General features: G+C 25.8%; 1 protein-coding gene across 1 annotated transcript in view; it reads left to right on the top strand.

The window, feature by feature from the left end:
- Positions 1-17,936: 17,936 nt before the first annotated feature.
- Bma-rhgf-2 (Uncharacterized protein) overlaps positions 17,937-20,302 on the top strand; it is a gene marked incomplete at both ends in the record, with an annotated part of 36,931 nt that continues 34,565 nt past the window's right edge. The window contains one exon of the mRNA XM_043079140.1: positions 17,937-17,999. Within this exon, the coding sequence (XP_042935074.1) occupies positions 17,937-17,999 (63 nt within the window). The remainder of the gene's footprint in view (positions 18,000-20,302) is intronic.

Genomic DNA, 20,302 nt, shown 5'->3' with positions numbered 1-20,302 from the left:
TTTACCCTTTATGGGTGTAGTCACAATAAGAAAATTTATGTATGTTATAATCTATGCAAATTATTTCTGCGCCCTTGAAGGACTTAACAGAGAGAGAGAGAGAGATTAAATGAGAGAGAATTTCATCAAGACGATAGCTGACATATCAATTGTTCTCCTTCAAATCACCTTCAGAATTTAGAACCTTCCGACACTTGTTATTACGTATTTCTCGAGAAATGATTATTGTATGCGATCATTTGCTCTTTCTTTCTCTCCCTCTCTCAATTGTTTATCATCCTTATTTCCTTTTTAGTTCTAAAACATTTCATAAATATTTGCAAGGAAATGCGGTCATTATAATAGCTAAGACATTATTGTCCAGCAATGTCCACCTCTTTTATTGTTTATTGTCCAGCAATGTCCACCTCTTTCATTGTTTATTATCCAGCTATGTGCTCTGCTCATCTTTTCCATTGTTCCACATCGTATCTTTCGTTTTGTGATTGTTATACTCTATAGCGCTACTGTTATTATTAGTGATCCAGAAATGATAATAAAGTGTACCGTATTGTTTCATGATTCTTCTTCATCTTTTAATAAAATTTCAATGAAATTTTATTGTTCAATTCCAATTGTCACTTGGTTGAATATCAAAACTCTAATGTATTTCATCAATTATAGGAAGCTTATGAGGAATAAAATAATTATTAATGTTAATAATAATAACAGTAATATTAATAATAATAAATAAAGACAGATTTAGTTATAATTATTGCAATTAAGAAAAAGTGAAGTTAATATTAATACGAAAATATGAAGAAGAAGAGAAGTTACTCATTAAAAGAAATATCGTAATGCTATTAAAATGTTTATCTGATAAAGGAGGGGGATAATATAAATGGACAAAACAGGTTAAATTATAGTGATAATGATAATATTAAAAATAAGTAACAACTGACCGGTTTTGTTGTTAAATCTTTCCTAATTGTATTGCATTTCTTTAAACTAATACATCCATCAGATTTGCAAATTTCAAGAATAAACTTTATCAAAAAGCTGTCTTATTTATAGATTATTATTATATATTATCATTAAAAGACTTTTTCCCGAAATATGCAAGTAAACATTACTGTAATTATCGATCCTTCCTTATCATAAGTATCTGTGCCTCTCCTTTAGCAGCACCGCAAACCTAATTCAGCCATGATAAAATGTAGTACCACTCTTATCAGCTATGTATCTCATTAACACATCGTTGATATCATATAATACTGATTTGTTAGGTTCATTAGCAATGTCTTGATTTAATAAAAGCAATTTCAGAAAATTTATTTATATCAGAAACGAGATTATTTGATCTGATTTAAATTAAACTTTAAATTTGACTGCGATTTAATAATTAGATCATATTTTACTAACATTTTTCAATTTATTGTTAATTTTCCGCTCTAATTTATAACAGAATGTTTCTCCCAACCAGTTTAAATCTTATATTTTCTACTCGAATTCTGGTTTAAAAAATAAACAGCGATATAAAGAGAATATAATTTCTTTCAGTCTGATCATTTCTATGATATCTCATCATTTATTTAATTATGATGCCGACCCGAAGCATTCTGATATGGAAACTCATCACAAATTTAAGCAACACTATTATCGATTATTATGTTTCAATCAAAACCTGAATTGAAAATGACGAATTTAAATTAGAATGGAAAATGTAAAATGAACAAAATTGACATAAAAATTTAGGGAATAAATTAAATATAATTTTAGTTTGGTTGCTAATTGCAACTGATTAAATTTAAAATCTAATTTTTATCTAAACTGTAGTAATATTTTACGTGTAGGAGGTTACGTATTAAATTTTATAATCGTTTGAGAATCCATGCTCAAGTTTTTTCTTCTAAATTAACAAATTTGTCCTTCATTTTTGAATTTTAATCTCAACGAATTCATTCATTATTCTTAAAGCATATACATAATTGTGATAAAAATTTGTCCTCTAATTACCGATAACATATGCATTCACTAATAACACCCATAATTATTCACTGTCATTAATTACTAATATCACACCTTATCCTTCTTCACCTCTTTCCCATCTTCAAAGTGTTCTGTTTCACTTATAACCAAACAGCAATCAATTCAGAGAGTGTTTGAACATTAACTTCCAAAATAATATCAGTCCAAATATTTCCCTTCGAAATGAAATGAAATTCCTTTCCCTCTTTCATTTCACCTGTCTCAATTTATCATCTGTCTGTCTCCTTTTCATTGCAGCTGTCGTTTCCTGTCCATGTCTGCTGTCCACTTATGGCTCTCTCTATGTCCATTTGTTTGCCTCTCCCTCACAATCAATTTGAACTAGCTGGCCTATTTCAATCTCCATTTTACTCCTCTGTCCTCTTAGTAGTAGACGGATACAACTGTTTCCTATCCTCAACTTCCTATTATCATCATCATTACCACCACCATCATTACCATCATCACCGTGTCGTCACCACCATGTCCGCTCAATAGGCGCGACAATAGCATAGAGATAAACAAGTTCACATTATGTGTACAATAGAATTGCAATTGGCTTTTCTTCCATTTCCGCGAATTATTAGTACCTGCTGGTACCATTTTAGGTTGCTAATTTCTCTTTTGCCAAAACTTACTTTGTGGAAAAATTAATTGTGAAAGCATTGTTTGTGTCAATTTATTAGCATGTTTTGGAAAGGTTTAGTCAAATCTTTCAGTATAACTTTATCGATCTAATAATTGCTTATAAAGTAATGCCATATAAAGTTTAAACGTACAAAGTTCATTCTGATTAACTTATGCCATTATATTCGATATGTCCAATTATCGACTAATAAATGAATCCTTTGTTAATGGTTTAATCTTTTCATCAATCTTTGGATGATTTTTCTCAGATCAAAAGATTTTATCAATTGATCAGTTTGATCTAATTATAATCGTTATACAGTAGAAAACAAACCTTGACGAAATGAAACATATGTTTATTTGTTTGTTTGTCCTTCAGAAAACCCTAATGATTCATTTGTGGAAAGGTCAAATATCCGTTTCGGCATATTCATCTCTATGAAATAAATATGATTATAAAGTTTGCAGGTGGTATCTTTTAAATGCCAGCTGTACTATTTTCCTTTCTCAAAACAAACTGTTTCATTTATTCGTTAAACTATTTTCATCTTTTATAGTTAATGTTAATAGTTTCAACGAATAGATCAATCGATTGATCGATCAATTAGTTGATCATTTAATTTCAATAAGAACAATAATGAGTTTATTTTATTTTGAAAAAAAAAATGTTCATATGATATCTTTTCTTAACATATGCTACTTAATGATGAGATAATTTTAGTAATAAATATATTCATAATTCAAATTCCTTTATGGTCATACTTACCTATCGTTATATTGATCATATAAATATCTTATTTATTCATCTAATTATTAACATATTTACATATTTGCTTATTTGTTGTTTACAGTATTATTTGGTTCAACAAATTTTATAATGATATTTGCTCGTTTTTTTATTCATAAAATGTAGTAGTTTACTTAAGAGTGTTTATTGTTTAAAGGAATTCTTCGTGATATGAATCATTTGAACAAATGGAATTATTTATTTGATAGATATTAGACAGCTAATTGTGTTTTTGATGTCTTATCATTTTAAATAATGAATTTTAGCTTACTAAAAATTCTTTGAAAATTTAAGTTTTTATCAAAAATTTTGAAGAAAACAAATTGTATTAAAATTGTATTATTGATGATAAGAATGTTATTGTATTAATTTATCAACAAACTTATCATTCAACTTTTCCATTTAGCGCTGCCGAAATTATCAAGAACAAACAATTACATTCAAAACATTTCAAAACACATTCTAAATTAATTCTTTTTTTTCGTTACAGATCTTTTAGAAACTAATTTTATTCGTAGAGAACTGCAATCTATTGATAATAATAATAATAAAGATGTGGTGATTTTTTAAATCTAAATTTCATTAATTCAATTTGTTATTCAGTAAATGGCTGAATGATACGACTCATTCAATTAATCTTTTTGCTGTTTTCAAATAATTATTAGTTAAATGAAAATGGGTAATGCATATGACAATATTGTACCTTTATGAATAGTACTTTTATCACTTTTTTCTGGATGTGAAAACATTTTAATATCACTTACACATAAATATTAATGAAATGATTGATTGAAATCAGGATAACACGTGCGTGGCTATTTGACATAAACACGTAACATTGATTGGACATAGTTGTAAATTAGTTTCGTAAGAAACTTTGTTAGCAATATTGTTGGTAATGTAATGAAACTAAACGAATTAATGATTTCCATCAGATGCGCCATTTTAATAACATTTCAATGGAATTATGCGAACATTTGTTATTTGATTGTAATTAATGACAAGCAATGTATATTTCATTTTATTTCATTGCACATTTTATTTTATTTCACCGCTAATACAATAAATATAATCACTGTTTTGTTGACATACCTAATTCATTTACGATTTTATTACTCTTATTACTTTTTATTATGAAAAAATTGAACTTTGAACCTTAGATTGATTTAATTTTAAAGCTTAAAAAAAGTTATTTCTACATTAAATTTTTCTTTCGATTCATTTCATTAAAAAAAATTGACTTTTTTCATTTCTTGCTTATTTAGTTTCTCTTTCAAAATTCTTGTAAAAAAAAAAAACAAAGGCTAAATTAATTTAGTCAACTGTTTCCAATTTCTTGCTGCATAAACAAAAGCAAAATTTCATCCTAATATATTATATCAAAATTACATATAATTAGTCTCATGGAAGTATTTGTTTGTTCAGTTGAAAATAATACAGAAAAATTCAGGATTTTAGTATAAATTATTAATTTAATTTTAAATTATCGACTGGATTATGTCTGATTGGCGGTATCGTTTGATGTAAATTCGTTATTAATTTATGTGCAATTTTGAGCTATGCTGATTGATACTTTGATCTTAAATATTTATTTGCTAATATTCGAAAATGTTTGTTCAAGCACAATTCTCATCGTAATCGTTACGCTTTGACAACAAAAATTTTGTTGAAATTTGTGCCTTTCAAGTGGAAGTACTTTGCTTCTTTAATTCCATTTTTCTTTTTATTATTTTATGACAGTTCAATTTAATTTGTTATTTTTCATTTTTTTAAAATTCATTTTTGAAAGTAAGCAAATAAATTTTGCACTTTTTCTCAAATAAAAAGTTTTAACAGACTTCAGCAACATTTTTAAAATAAAAATTTATTTTCTTTTCCAATGAAAATAAATTAGGAAAAAAAGGTTTAGAAAAAATAAGCTAAGTATGATACATAATTCCATTTTATCGCTTTTCAATCTTTTTTTAAAAATAATCTCACACAAATCAAGAATTTAATAAATTGATAATTTATTTTCATTGAAAAGAAAATATTACTTTAAATTTAAATTGAAATTTATAGAAATAGTTTATCTTTAGTTTTTAATAGCTAACATTCTTTTTACCATTTAAGTAAGTTAAAGTTATTCAAGCCTTGATTTACCCGAATATGTTAATCACAAGGAATATGAGATGTTAAAAATGATAAATGATTGTCACTTCATTTCCATCTTTCTATCCATGCATACATGGTCACATAATCGTTATTATCATCAATCAGCAATCAATGGTGACAAGAACTGTTTTCTTTTCATCTTCCTTCGGGAATATCCATTCCATCCATATGAAAACTGTTCTGAGATAAGTGAAAAATAGTAGTAATGCATAATTTATGAGTTTACTTTTGAAATTCAACTTATTCAACTTTTGATTGAAAAGTTTCATTTAGTTTAGTAGTATGAAAAATGAAGGAAGAATATTTGACTATAAATTGCGCTTTAAGACTTTGACATGTGACAGTGAAATCTTGTCTTAAAATTTTTATTCTTTTTCGACTTACAAATATTATTTATTCGAATATCAATGAATGTAGACTTTTCGGCAATTGCATACTGATTATAGAATAACTTTCATTCACATTTTAAATATTTTTTTTATCTTTCACAAAGGTTTTATAAAAACGACTGAAAATTAACGAGATATTAACAAAAGATTCTGGAAATAGTGATATTGATGAATGACAATATTGATTAATTCTTTTAGGACTATTATCTTGTGACATTAATAAATGATTTTTAAATATTTCTGATATGATAAATAAACCAATGGATATTGCATTTCATATCGTAGTTGTTGTTGTTATTGTCGTTATCGTCGTTGTTGTTTTGTTTATGTTGTTGCATGATTAATCGTATCGCATTTCAGTTGCTATGAAATACGGATAGGTTGCAGTTTCATATTGCTTCATCTTTTAAGCTTTTCTGATTAGGTAAACAATGGATAATTGTAGAAAAAAGAGAGAGAGAAGCATTGGTGGACTGGAAATTCACACCCAGTGATCGATGAATTTCTCATTTCCACAAAGTTTGTGTTGTATTGTTTACCTGACATGAGAGCACCAAGTGTCGCAGACTGTAGCATTTTGCAAGTGTAGCTGCCATCAGTGCTTAGCATTTGCATTACTTTTGACAAATGACAAATATGCTTTCAAATTTGTTTGCAATGACTGATCAGACAGTATCGGTGATTTTCGCTTGCTATTTAATTACAAGCTGATTACAAGCTTTTTAACACTTTAATTTTGTCGCAAAAAAGATAGTTTCAACTCATTTCCTAATGAATTATTTGTATGAATCATTTTTGCTGCAATTGAACATTTTCGGGGAATTGAAAAGCATTTTAGTGTTAATTTAGTGTGAAGATCGAAATGGTGAAAATAAATACAAAATCAAAAATTAGAACGGAATTGAATGGGAACACTGAGATTACTTTCAGTATATATCATAAACTTTCTTCCAGTATTTGCTTCCTTCTGTTACCTGTAATTAATTGAAAGTATTCTCTTATTGATAATCATTGATAATCATTTTAAACGTAGTGCTTTGATATGGAATTAAGCAGGTATTTTTTACCTGACAATCTATCTTTTAAAACTTTCAAGAAATTCAAACATTCTTCAAAATTCTGTAGGAAATAATCTACGTGGTGGCATAGCAGCTATTTTTTAGAATTCTCAAGAAACTGCAAAAATTTTTTATGACACTTCTCCATCATCTAAAATCTCTCAGAAAATTTAAGCTCACAATATTACAGCAAAAATGAGTACATTAATGTTCCCATGGTTTCGATATAATCAATAGTGAAGCAGTTATTGATTGAGTTATCAGTTCTTAGCTTTAGCTTATTATCACTGAAAACAACGCCAAATGCAACTCAATGATTATTTGTATTCATTTCCTATTAAGTTCAAAACTTCATATTTTAATAGGGATTTTGAAAATTTTAAGCAAACTTTAGAAGTGAATGTATATTTTCAAAAGATAAACTCATTTCCTAATTTTACTAAGAATAACGGATGACTTCCCGCCTGAATTTGAGCATATATGCTAACAATTCAAAGAGTTAATTCATTAACACTTTAAAGCCTACTGAACTAAACTGGAAATTAATTAAAAGATTTATTCTTTCAAATTAGAATAATTTAGGACTTATCACAAGTTCAATGCAAATTGAATTCTTTTTCGAATTAAATAATACAAAGGTCTTAGAATGATACGAAAATACTTTTTCCTTTTGCTGTTTTATTTATCAAATATTCTTAATTTAAAATGTAAAACGACTTTTATTAAACAGAAATTAATCAGTGTTGAGTTAATACGATACATTTCGAGAGTTGTCCAAGTTTTGAAAAACCTGAAATTTCAGATATTGGAATTTCTTTGTAATAATTCATATATAATCAACTATCATTTATTGACGATGCATATAAATTAACGATTGGTATGGCATAATTGGCATTTATTTTGGGGTATAACAAAAATTGTTCTAACTGTAAGTTTCATTTATTTCTTCGAAATTTTATTAAAAAATTTTAAAAATAATTGGTTGTCAATAATGTGAAATATGAACCAACCATCGTTGTTTTCATGATTACTACAGAAATTGAAAATGTTTTTGCTGAAAAAGTGGAACTTCGTTCATTTTAATTCATCATTAGCCTTTCCAGTTCTTTTTTTTTTTTTTTTTCTTTTTGATTGAAGGAAAGAAAGAGAATATCTTTGATTTGATAAGTATTGAGAAGAAAAAAGTAGGTTACATAATAGGGTAATTTTTTCGACTTAATAATTTGTTGTATTACACAATGGAATGTGACACTATGGAAAAAACAAAAAGGAAAAAAGTTGAACTCATTTTGATATTTAACTTTTCAATTTATTATATTTTTTTTTTTATTTAAATTACTTCAAAATTTGTTTGTCTATTATTTGTAAGAATGCATAAAAAAAGATTTTCCTCAGACAAAAGCTTTCACTTTTGTTTAAACATTTTTGTTTGAATTTTCATTTTCACTTGTCAATACATTCTCACAAAAATGGAACAAAATTCTTCCTTCCTTTACATTTTCACTTTCATATTTTGCCAAAAAAAAATTTTCTTTTTAATCAAAAAATTTTCCAAATCATTTCAAGATAATTTAATCGATTTGTTCTATTCAGTACTGCAATTAATATTCGGTTGATTTTCTTTCTTAAAATCATTTACATGCTTTTATTTCATTTTAAACGAAAACTTTAAAGCAGTTAGCTTATTTAAATGTATAATTTGGGGCAAGTTTTACCTCACTAATTCAGGTTATAAAAATAATATTATAGGTTGTGCTAATTAATTTTACTTCTTCATTACCTATTCCCTTTAATTAACAATGAAATGCCATTAACTTTAATCAAATCTTATTTCATTACATATTTCCTTTCCTCAACGATGAAATGCTATCTACTTTATTCAAATCTTTATCACTCCTTTATCTCTTTCCATCATTCGACATATCTATTTTAGGACGACCTATATTTCTCCCATCAAAATTTCATAAATTATTACTATTCTGATTAAAGTGCATTCCATTCCATCCTTTCCTTACTATTTCATCAATTTTATGCCTCTTCTTCTTAACAATTTGCTTAATTTTATAAAATACAAATGCATGTCTGTCAGTCAGTGTTCACCTGAACTGCAAAGATTTGTCCACTATTAATAAATAACCCAGTCTTTTAAAAGTATAAGAGCAAAGATATTACCTATTACCTTAATTATACATCATACTTATTAGCACATTGATCATCTCGAAATCTAATCTTGGATTTAAATTTATAAATTTAAGTGAAATTTAACGCTAAAAATACTAAGTGAAATTTCAAAATATTTTCTCTTTTTTTTTGCATAAGATTCCCGGAGAATGGTGTATGGAAGGAAACAGGAAATATCACAAACGCCAATTTTGTCTGCAATGTTGAAAGTTTCCTGTATAATTTTTCCTTCCTTAATATCGCAGTATTATCATTTCGATGATCAAATATCAAAGATTGTTTGTATCTTTCTTTGATAAATCAATTTAAGTGAAAAGTTCATGCAAAACTATTTACTTAATACTTCTCATTCTAAAAAAAAAAAATCAACTTTATATCTAATTATAAAACAGATTTAAAAAAATTTACATTGATAAGAATTTCATATCGATCCGTAACTATTTGATAGCCTTCCATATTTGATTTTTTTCATCAATGAAATATGTAACCCAGTTCACTTCTCCATTAAGAATTTATTTTTTTAAACATTAATATAACTTTTCCTATCTTTTTCCTTCCATTTAGTCTAATTTAAAATTTTTATTTTTTATTTTATTTGTTTTCTGTCAACAATTCTTCCATTCCGACTTAGAGGAAAGGAGTAGCTTATCATCATTAATCTAATTTAAACATTTTCCTTTTAATTCTTATTCAACACAGAATCATAATTATCACTATCACTTGCCATCTTTATCATTGTCATCGTAGAATTTTTTAGCAATATTAAAATTAATTCACAAATTACTATGCATTTTATTAACAAAATGTGATCTATTCTTTTTAACTTTGCTTTTAAAATCTTAAATACAATTTTCTCTTTTCTTTGTATTTTTTTTTTTGTCTTCATCATTTATCAACTGTTTAATGATAATTTCAAATTTTTCATCAAAGTTCTTTTCGTTATTTTTTCATTAATAATTTTGCTGTATGAATGATTAACTGATAAGGAAGAAATATGTGAAATTTGAAGATTAGATGAATGCCTTTCATATTTTTTTCAGTTTATTTCTTTAAAAGCCGGAATTTTTTCAATTTTATTAAAGAATTTAAGCACCTTAGAATGTATTAGAAATGCAAAACTTTTTATGTGTTAAAATCCTTAGAAAGTTTTCTGATTCAACAATAATATTATACAGAATGACAGCCACAGATTGTTATTTTTTGAAATTAAGCATTTTTTTTTTTTTTTGTTTCTTTCCTTTTTTCCTTCATTCAAATTGAGGGAGCGATCGTGAATTAATTATACAGTTGAAAAATTGAGCAGTTTTCCATTCTTTCACTTCAAATATACTTCAATTAGGATTTTTTCTCTATCATATTTATTTTAATATTTCAAATTTGAATGTTTTTTCTTCCTTGCAAAAGCTTTGCGAAAAATGTTATTATCATTTAAATCTTTTAAGAAGGTTAATAATTTTGCTGGGTAATTTCACTTTGCATTTTGCGCACTGAGCACTTTCCTCCACTACTACTTCACTTCATTGCACTCCGTCATTGTCGCCTGTCTACTGAAATGTTGATAGTAGTGGTCATCATCCATCTAATCGCCACATTCCAACCGTTCCTATTACCATTCTTCTTCATCTTTCTAGAATTCTTTACCTTCATGAATGTCCCAAATATATTTATTAGATAAATATGTGTAAGAGATTGAGAAAACTTTGAAAGGTTAATGGATTTTCGACATGAATTGAGAGAAGAAATCATGTCAAAAGGATTTATGTCCATCTAAGAGGCATCATGATAATGATGACAAATGCGCCAGTGTTAACATTCATAGAAATCAGTAAAGTTTTAAATTGTATTTCTGGTAGAGAATTTAAAAATGCTAGAGATAATGATGATTGTTAGATGGAGGTGTGCTCACTTCTCATACATCTATGAAGTCATCGGATCATTTCATTTCGTTATCTTTGTTTCAATTTCCAGTTCTGTTACGTCACACTCCTATGAGTAGGAAATTTTCAATAATATTTTCTGGAATTAAATCTGATATATTCCAATTAATCATTTATTTTTACACAATTACGGTAATTAACATACTTAATTACTGATTATTTTTAATTAATTATTGATAAATATTTTTGACTAACATATTAAATTATTATTTTTGATTAATTTTTGATTAATGACTAATAATTTGAATTTGATTAACAAGTAACACAAATTTTCACTATTATTCCACAGTTCATAATAATTTATTTGAAACTTTAAATGAGTTATGCGATTGTTATTAAACAGAATCTTATTTTGACAACTAGCATTTGAAGAACGATTATGTTTTAATGGTTAGTTGCAGTATACTAACTGAATTTTTAAGTTAAGATTGACTTTAAGTTAGGTATTATAAGTTAAATTAACTTTCCAAATAACAAAATTTTACCATAATATGTGTCATCCTAACATGTATTTCCTTTTTTATTCCTCGAAATGGATGATTGTAGTAAAATTATCTTAAATCTTATCTTAATCTTTAATCAATCCTGACAGCCATAACCCTTTTCGTATTCCTTTGATTCTATTCACGGTGACAAATTTTTTTTTCTCACCGTCATGTCCGTTCCAAGACTTTTCGAATTCTTCAATTAGTATTTGAACTATTCCATTATATTCCGAGAATGTAAGAATACATAATGTAAGCAACAATATTATACAGAAGTCGAATATTGACCAATATGCTCGATTTTTTTGACTTATATTTGAGTACTATTAAACTATTAATTTGATTCTATAAATTATAGTATTAATTTATTTTAAAGAATTAAAATTTTTAAATTACATTGTTGGCTTCGATCAAAATATTAATTTTAAAAAAAGAAAATAAATTAGATCTTTTGCCACCTTTTTTCTCTATACAGACATAATTTGATTTGATCAAATTTCGTGTTTTCATTTTTGTTGTCTATTGAAAGGAAAGTAATTTTTTTTTTTTTTTTTTTTGAATATTTTTAAGCAAATTTAATTTCTTACAAATTATCGAAGTTATTTGAAATTTTGTTGTTTGCTTCACTAAGAATAGTTCAAATTACCATATAACATATAAGAAATTCATCATTTTCTTCAATATTTTCTTAAAAATTAAATTTTCATTTATACCAAATGTATCAGCTGGACACTATCACATAGTTTAGTGGTAGCAAAGATTTCGAAAACTTGAAACAGACTAACAACTCGCAAATGTCCATTTCCAAGTAACCATTTCTAAAATATTCATAAACAGAATTCACATTTGACATATTCTTACGTCATCAACTGAAAACGTCATTATATGACCTTATGATTCTGATAACATCTTATCAATTTCCACTCCTATTTACTCATTTAAATATTTCTTTTATTTTTTTCCTTCCATGATTTGTCCTAAAAATTAAAAAAATAAAACAAAATCCTTCCATGACACACAAATAATGCGACACGAAAAGTAACAAGGAATCAATTCATCATTCAATTTTTTTCCAATCATTTAACACATATTAAGGTGTCGTTCTAACTTATCTCTTCAGATGTCCAATAATATCCATTTTATGATAATATTATTATATTTGAGCAAATGGAACGACACTTTCAAACATATTAAGCGTTTTTGCTAAATAATCAAATTGAAGTTTATCGTCTGTGTCAACCAATTTTCGACGATATTAGTTAATGAATGATAACAGTTGCACATTCCCTATTTAATTGGTAATGGTTCGGAAAGCTAATGATGACTCGTTGATTTGATGACCAATGTGCTGAAAAAGATAAAAGTATTTCGAAGGTATAATGTGCAGCGCAAATGTCACAACTCTCCTCTTTTCCTCTATTCTTCTTACATCTTTTTCTCTACAGTAACTGATTATTAAACCATGAGAATTAAATATAAATTTTGAAATTTTAATTTTAAGCACAATTAGTTCATTTTATTTTGAACATTTTCAATTCAAGTCTTGTTTAAAATGCTTTTTCCAATGTCTTTTTTAAAATATTTCTATTCACTTTTAACAGTAAAATTTGATACTAATTTATATCGAAATTAATCTTCAAACATAAATTAATTCAAATTGTACTACTGCTATTTGATCGCATACTGAAAGTGTAAAACAGTTCATTTAATTCTAATATTAGAAAAGAATATCAGAAATGAGAAGACAGGAAAGAAAACGCAAATAAATGTAAATATTACTTTTCAATAAAGCAAAATTTGATTGTGGTTTTTCAAGAGAGGATTCGTTTTTTTTTTTTTCTTTTCCAAATAATTTATTGCTCTCAGACAAAAAAACCGGCCACTTTTTCGAAATTTTCAATCTACAATGCAAACTTATACATTCTATCATTGATATTACTTATTTATTTACTCATCGAGCTAGTCTGTGATTTCCATTACTAGTTGAGTAAAAGAAGCGAAATTGTGGACAATTACAGTGCTACTACTATTATCAACCATCACTACTTTATACTTTACTCTTACTACTATTGCTATCGCTACTGGTAATTGATAGGGTTACTCATAGATCAGTGGCAGTTTAAAGTAAACATATTAAAGCCACAAAATATTCGTATCAAAGATAGCTTTTGTTGTTCTCCCTGAAAAGTTCCTAATTGATCAACAATATTTGATAATCTGTTATAAATTGATTGTGACTTATGACGATGACAGATATTTATCAGCCAATTGGTGATTTGATTTATTCATTCTCCTTTTTCCTTTGTCTTTGAACTTACTACTTACTACTGTTTGATTTTAGATAGCATTATATGACATAATTTGAATTTTATTATCATAGCCTAACCTTTGACATTTTATATTTTTGACCTTTGGCTAGATATAACAAAGTAAAAATGAAATTATTATAGTAGTTTGGCAAGTTGTACAGGAAATCCTAATACCTCAAGAGTAGTACTATCATCATTTCTGATTGTTTGGGTATTTGTTTCCTTTCTTTTTCTTTTGTAATCAAATACAACAATTTAAAAAGTTCTGAAAAGAAAGCTTTTAATTAAGGCAAATTCCTAAGTCTTTCACTTTTGGAAATATTTCTAATATTCTATTTTACCTAACTGATTACTAGCAAGTAGCAATCAGCATTAAATCTTTGTAAATAACAGGTACTGACTGTTTGTTTTGAGTTACCTTAGATTTTAATCTTCTTTTTTCTTTCTCTCGTCGATTATTCATAATGATATATCTTTTTTTTTTTAATTTATAAAACAAACTGAAAAGTAACTATTGCTTATCTTAGCATTATTCTTATGTTTTGCTTTTTATGAAAGTAAAAATGAAAGGAAAAGTTTTTCTTTTTTTAAGACAGCCATTTTCATTGCATTGTTAAAGTTCTTTTTTTTAAAAAAAAAAAAAAAAAAGAATAAAATAAGCGTATTTTTGTTGAAACAAGAAATTTACTCATTTTGAAAGAAAAAAAAAAACTTTTTTATTTCTTTTCATTCATTTTCATTTGAAATAATTGCTATGTTTTACTTTTCATCATAACTCTCTCACTCTCTTTTCCTCCCTTTCTCTCTCTCCCTCTCTTTTCAATGCAATCAAAAAGTTTTGTTTTAATTTCGCTTTTTTTTTCGTTTCATTTTAATTTTTAGTCATAAAAATGTATTATTTCTCAAAGTTTTCTTCACACAATACTATTTGGTTCCATTTTCTTCCGAAATTAAAATTTGAGAGAAACAATGAATTTTAGAAATTGATTGAGAATAGTACCATACATCGTTAGCCTTTTCCATTTTCATTCCGTTAGATGCAAAACCGTTTTAGATTTCTTTTCCTGAATAGATTTATCTTTCTTCTCTTCCATAGAATTTTATTCTGTCACACTTTGCGTGTTTTTTCTGCATTTTTTTTTTAAAAAAATTTAATTTAGAAATAGGAATCAGAAATCAAAAAATATGATGAAATATTTATAAAAATAAGTTTAAAAGTGATGAAATTTTATAAAACAATAAAATATGACCAACAACTTTCTAATTGGTGACAGTTCCATTCATTAAATAAAACACTGGCAAATGATAGTGGTGAAAGTTCACGTCAAACAGGATAAAAACTACAATAATTGTCATAAAATCATTCATTCCTCATATTTGTCACTTCTATCAGAATTATTTGCCAATTGTACAAAATTGTGTGCTTATGAATTCTGATCATATTTAATGATTTTGGATAAGGAAATTGTACACAATGATACTAACAAATAAGCTTTTAGAGCATTTCTTCTTCATCTTTCCCTGTTATGAAAAGGCTTAGCTAAGTGCGCCATTTTAGTTTTTTGCATTATTCTTTATGAATTTCTCAAAGAAATTACATTCCGTTTATATGGTAAATGAGCGAAATGAGCTAGGCTTATTCATGGGCGATTAGCTAAAAATGGAAATTTTAGATAGTTTTAGACTTTAGTAAATTTAATTGAATGAACGAACTTATTTTAGCAGTGTATTCGTTTTAAAGTGAACTTTTGATATTTGATATTAAATTTTAAAGATTTTAAATAAATGAAAAAGTAAATAGTGTTAATTTGGAATTATGATTAAATTTATGCTTCAAGCATAATTAATATACCAAAAATTTCCACACTTACGGAATTAGAATACATTTATTATGTAACATATTTATTTTAATTTTTTGGAAAATTTTGGGAAATTTGGGAAACTTTAATTTCTTTTTTTAGGAAAATATTGCTGGAAAATATTCTAAAAATTTTTAGAAAAAGCCTTTTTAGATTAAAATTATTTTTGAATGTGAATTAGTTGATCAAATGATATTATTGTGCTGATGAATGCTCAGTGAAATCGGATTTTTCTCTGCTATGATAGTTTAAGTCGAATTAGTATATGTAGAAGAGAACTGATAAGCTAAGCCAATATTCATACTAATTATCATGATAACATCACGACATAGCTGAATGAATGAAGGCGGAAGTGTCACAGTAATATTTAGATTTTAATTCAAATTCAAATTCCGTGTTTAATCATTTATTCATTGCTCTGTTTTTTTTCTGCATATTTCTGCTACGATTCATCCATTGAATTGTTGAAATTCTATTTTAGTAATGATTAATTGAAAATGATATTTGGAGATACTAACAGTAAAATATGGCAGTGAAACTATTCAGCGATAAAATATTCACTGTGTTACTGAAGTTATTGTTATGTTATTGTTAATTGTTATGGATGAAACTGCTGATTAGTTGATAACTTATATTTTCATTTTCAATTATTAATTGAACTATTCATTTATTTGTTGTTAGTTGTTTATTTTGTTGAATTATTTATTTTTCAATTAATTAATTAATTGATTAGTTAATTTCTTTATTGTTAATTATTCATTAAGTTGATTTTAGTCGTTTATTTATTAAACTAAAGAAGAGAAATATAGCAAATTTGATTTTTTGATAAAACTTAAGAATGGCATTTTATGTATTATTATTTTAGTATTCACTAAAATTTAGACAAATTGATAGCTTTTGTTGAAATTCTATTTACAGATTTTCCATTATTTCAATTCTTTAAAAAATTTTAAAAAAAATGGAAAGAAATTTGACTGTTATATAATTATCATTGTAGAATGGAAAATTAAGCTTTTCTTTTTTTGTAAAAGACAAAAATAAAAAACGTTGAAAATAAAAATTTTTTCCTTTCCTATCTAAAATTTTGCGATTATTTCATTTTAATAGAAATTCATATTGGACTAATTCTCACTACAAAATAGTCGTTAAACTCTTTGTTGTCACTGATAAATTGTTTTCATGATAACTATTTCATAAAAGTATTATTATTTGACGTCCTATTGTATTGGCAATTTCAAATTACCAATTAATTTATAAGTATTAATTCATTCCGAAAAAATTTTTTTTCTGCATAGTAACAAAAAATTTGATTTCATTTTTTGATACTACCAAAATTCTTGTAATTTTGTCTTTTTTTTCTCTGAAAAATTAAGAAAAATCTCATTGAATTGATTAATACTTAGAATTACTAAATTTTAGAATCCAATCATTTCTAAAAATTTGAAATTTCAAATTCTTCTGAATTTCCATCTATGGCCGAAATTTATAATTTAAAATTTCAGCAAATTGTTAAAGTCTTCCGAAATAGATAATAATTTATTAATTAGATATTTCTTCTATATGCATTAATTTGGATAATTGAATTGTAACTTTTAATGATTTCAATAGAACATTCTAAAATTGAAGCTACTGAAATAAGAAATGTAATTTTCATTCCTGAATATAATCGAAAATAATTATTGCTTATTATTTTTGTAAAAGATATTGCAAATGTTTGCTACTAGATTCATTATACATACGTATGTAGTTATGATTCAGGTTTTCCGGTTCCTCCTAGAACTAGGCATAATGGAAAAGAAGAAATGACAATTAGTAAATAAGGGAAAAAATATGATGTTTATGACTTAAAATCAGTGACATTAAAGCAATGAACCAATTCATTTTTACAAAATTTTCCAAAAACATCCAATAATCGTTTGTTTTCTATTTTAATTGCAAATAAATTTTATAAAATGAAATTTTAATTTCATCCTTTTTTCAGTGTTCAATCTGTAACGGTGTCAACAACTTTTGAAACATTTAACAATCTAGAGAGATATTATCAATTCGTTACGGTTCATTAGCGCCTTCAAACACCGAAACAGAAATTAATTATTAATATTGGTAGTGCTGAAATCGGTGATATTCATAAAATTGCCCTGAAATGAGTAGTATTGGACGAGTTCGAAGTAGAAGACCATCGCTTGTCGAATGGACCCAGCATATGGTTAGTTCATTTTTTGAAATTTAATTATTTTATGAATTAAAAATTCTAAGTATTTGACTGATAAACATTTCAAGTATTTTAGATAGGGAAGCATAATCCATGTCCATTTCATATCAATTAAAGAAAACTTTCATCCATTTTAAATTTGTAAAGATTCTGCAGCATATTGTAAATATTAAATAACAAATAAAATCATTCTCATTATTTTAATTTTACTTCTCCTTTCCATTCAATAATTTAAGTTATTTTGTATTTTTCTTTTCAAATTTGTTTGTTTTTGAGACATTTTCAATTAAATGAAACTAATTAGCAAAGATATAAGCGAAAAAGTAAGAGTCAAAAGAATAATTTAAGAGATTGCAATATTGCTGATTATGCAAAAATAAGGATTAATTAAACTCCAAATTTTTGTGGTATTCGTTTCTTGCAATCTCTATAAAATTTTTTTTTTTATCTCAGCTTGTTATCTTTTTTGAAACGGCAGTTTGAACTTGTAAAAAATTTTTTTCTAAAAATTTGCAAAGAAATATTTTTGTTGCTAGAATTGAGAAGCATGCAAAAATTTCTTTATATTTTTAAAAATTATTGAACTGAAAATTTCGGCAATCTAAAAAAGCATTGATTTTTTTCGCATCCTTTCAAAGTTAGGAAAAGAATTTGTATAAAAAAATGTTGTTAAATATTTTATGAATAAAATATAATTGATTAACTCTTCAGATAGATAACACATCTAAAGAGTTAATTAAAAAAAAAACTTTATAGTTTTCAACTTCTAAAAATCAGAGATCATTGGATAAAATTTGTCAAAAATTTCGCAAATCCAAAAATTTTTCAATTCATTTTACAATTTTACTAATTTCAACATCTTTTATCTTTGCATGAGATGTATTGGAGCAATTGATGTAATTTATCAATTAAATGTCATTAATTTTAAAGGAAAAAGAAAAAGTGATGAAAGCATCCGCAAGTAATAATACACATATCATTCAAATCAAAAAAAAAAAAAAATATTCATTTTATTCATTGATAAGTTTGATATAATCATTGCTTTTGATTTTATTTGATCAGAGATCAAATGAAACAAAATTTGTCCATCTATTCGCAAAGGAAAATATGAAATAAAATATTAGGTGGATGCTGTTATTAATGGATAGATAATAAAATATGTTTGACTTGATATTGCCTGAGGTTAAAGGTTATTTTTAAAGAATCACTGACTGATAAAATTTATAACAATTAAGAAAATTAAGACAAGGGTTGTGTTATGATAATGGATTATATTTTATTCAACAACAATTTAATTTAGTTAGATTTAAAGATTATGCTACATTAATTAAATATACTGATCATTGACCTTACGTGTTGTGTGCTTGAAAATGACGTGAGTGAAAAAGCCGCTTCTTTCCATCGTTTTTTTAACGTTTGCTTTTGATATAAGCAAACATTTCCATGATGATGTCAAATAATTGCATTTACGATTAGTAGAAAATGAAATTTGTGGAGGCACTCAGTGTCCTTCCTGTTAGTTATTAAATTTAAACCTTAAGAGAAGATTCCCAAGATGAGAAGCCAAAGGATTGTAAGTTCAGGTCCTAGGCTTGCAATCTTTAAGTTTGTTTGTTACTTATAATTTTCAAATATTATTGTCGAGATTGTCGAGACAAATTTCTGAAATCATCTACAAGTTTATTTTCAATTTTTCTTGAACTTTTGATTACCATTTTTTTTATATTTTAAGGCTTTTGCTCTATTCTAAGCATTTCATCTTTAGCAATTTATGACTCAAAAAAAAAAAAAAAAGAAAGAAAAATTGCTTAATACAAGTTTAAATTGTATTTGGTAGAGGGGAAATTATTTGATATTCTCTTAGAATATATCCATAAAGAAAAGAGTTTAAAAAACAATGATAAATTAGATTTAATTGATTTAAATTATTAAACTCAATTTGAGTCTCAACTTTAAACTTTAGAGATTTGATAAATATTAAATTTATTTAAATATTTGTTCAGTCTATTAAATTAAAAAATGAAAATATTAGCAAAGAGAAGAAATAGTAATTTGTACATGCGACTTTGCATGATTACCATATCATATTTCTCTGGAATAATTGTATTTCGTTGAAAAAAAATTTTTTTTTTTTTCAAATCAGAAATTTTCTTATATATTCGTGAAAATTCTTAGAGAGCAGTAAAGAAGAAATGAGTGTAGGAAAAAAGATTTCTTTTTCGTATTGATTTGTAGTAATTAATAGTTTGGGGCAATTAGTAATGAAATTATTACCACTAGGCGCAAATGTATAACAA

This window comes from Brugia malayi (genome assembly GCF_000002995.4).
Source record: "Brugia malayi strain FR3 genome assembly, contig: Bm_v4_Chr2_contig_001, whole genome shotgun sequence".
Lineage (NCBI taxonomy): Eukaryota > Metazoa > Nematoda > Chromadorea > Rhabditida > Onchocercidae > Brugia > Brugia malayi.
Note: the sequence above shows the minus strand (reverse complement) of the source record. Positions and strands in the feature narration are given on the sequence as shown.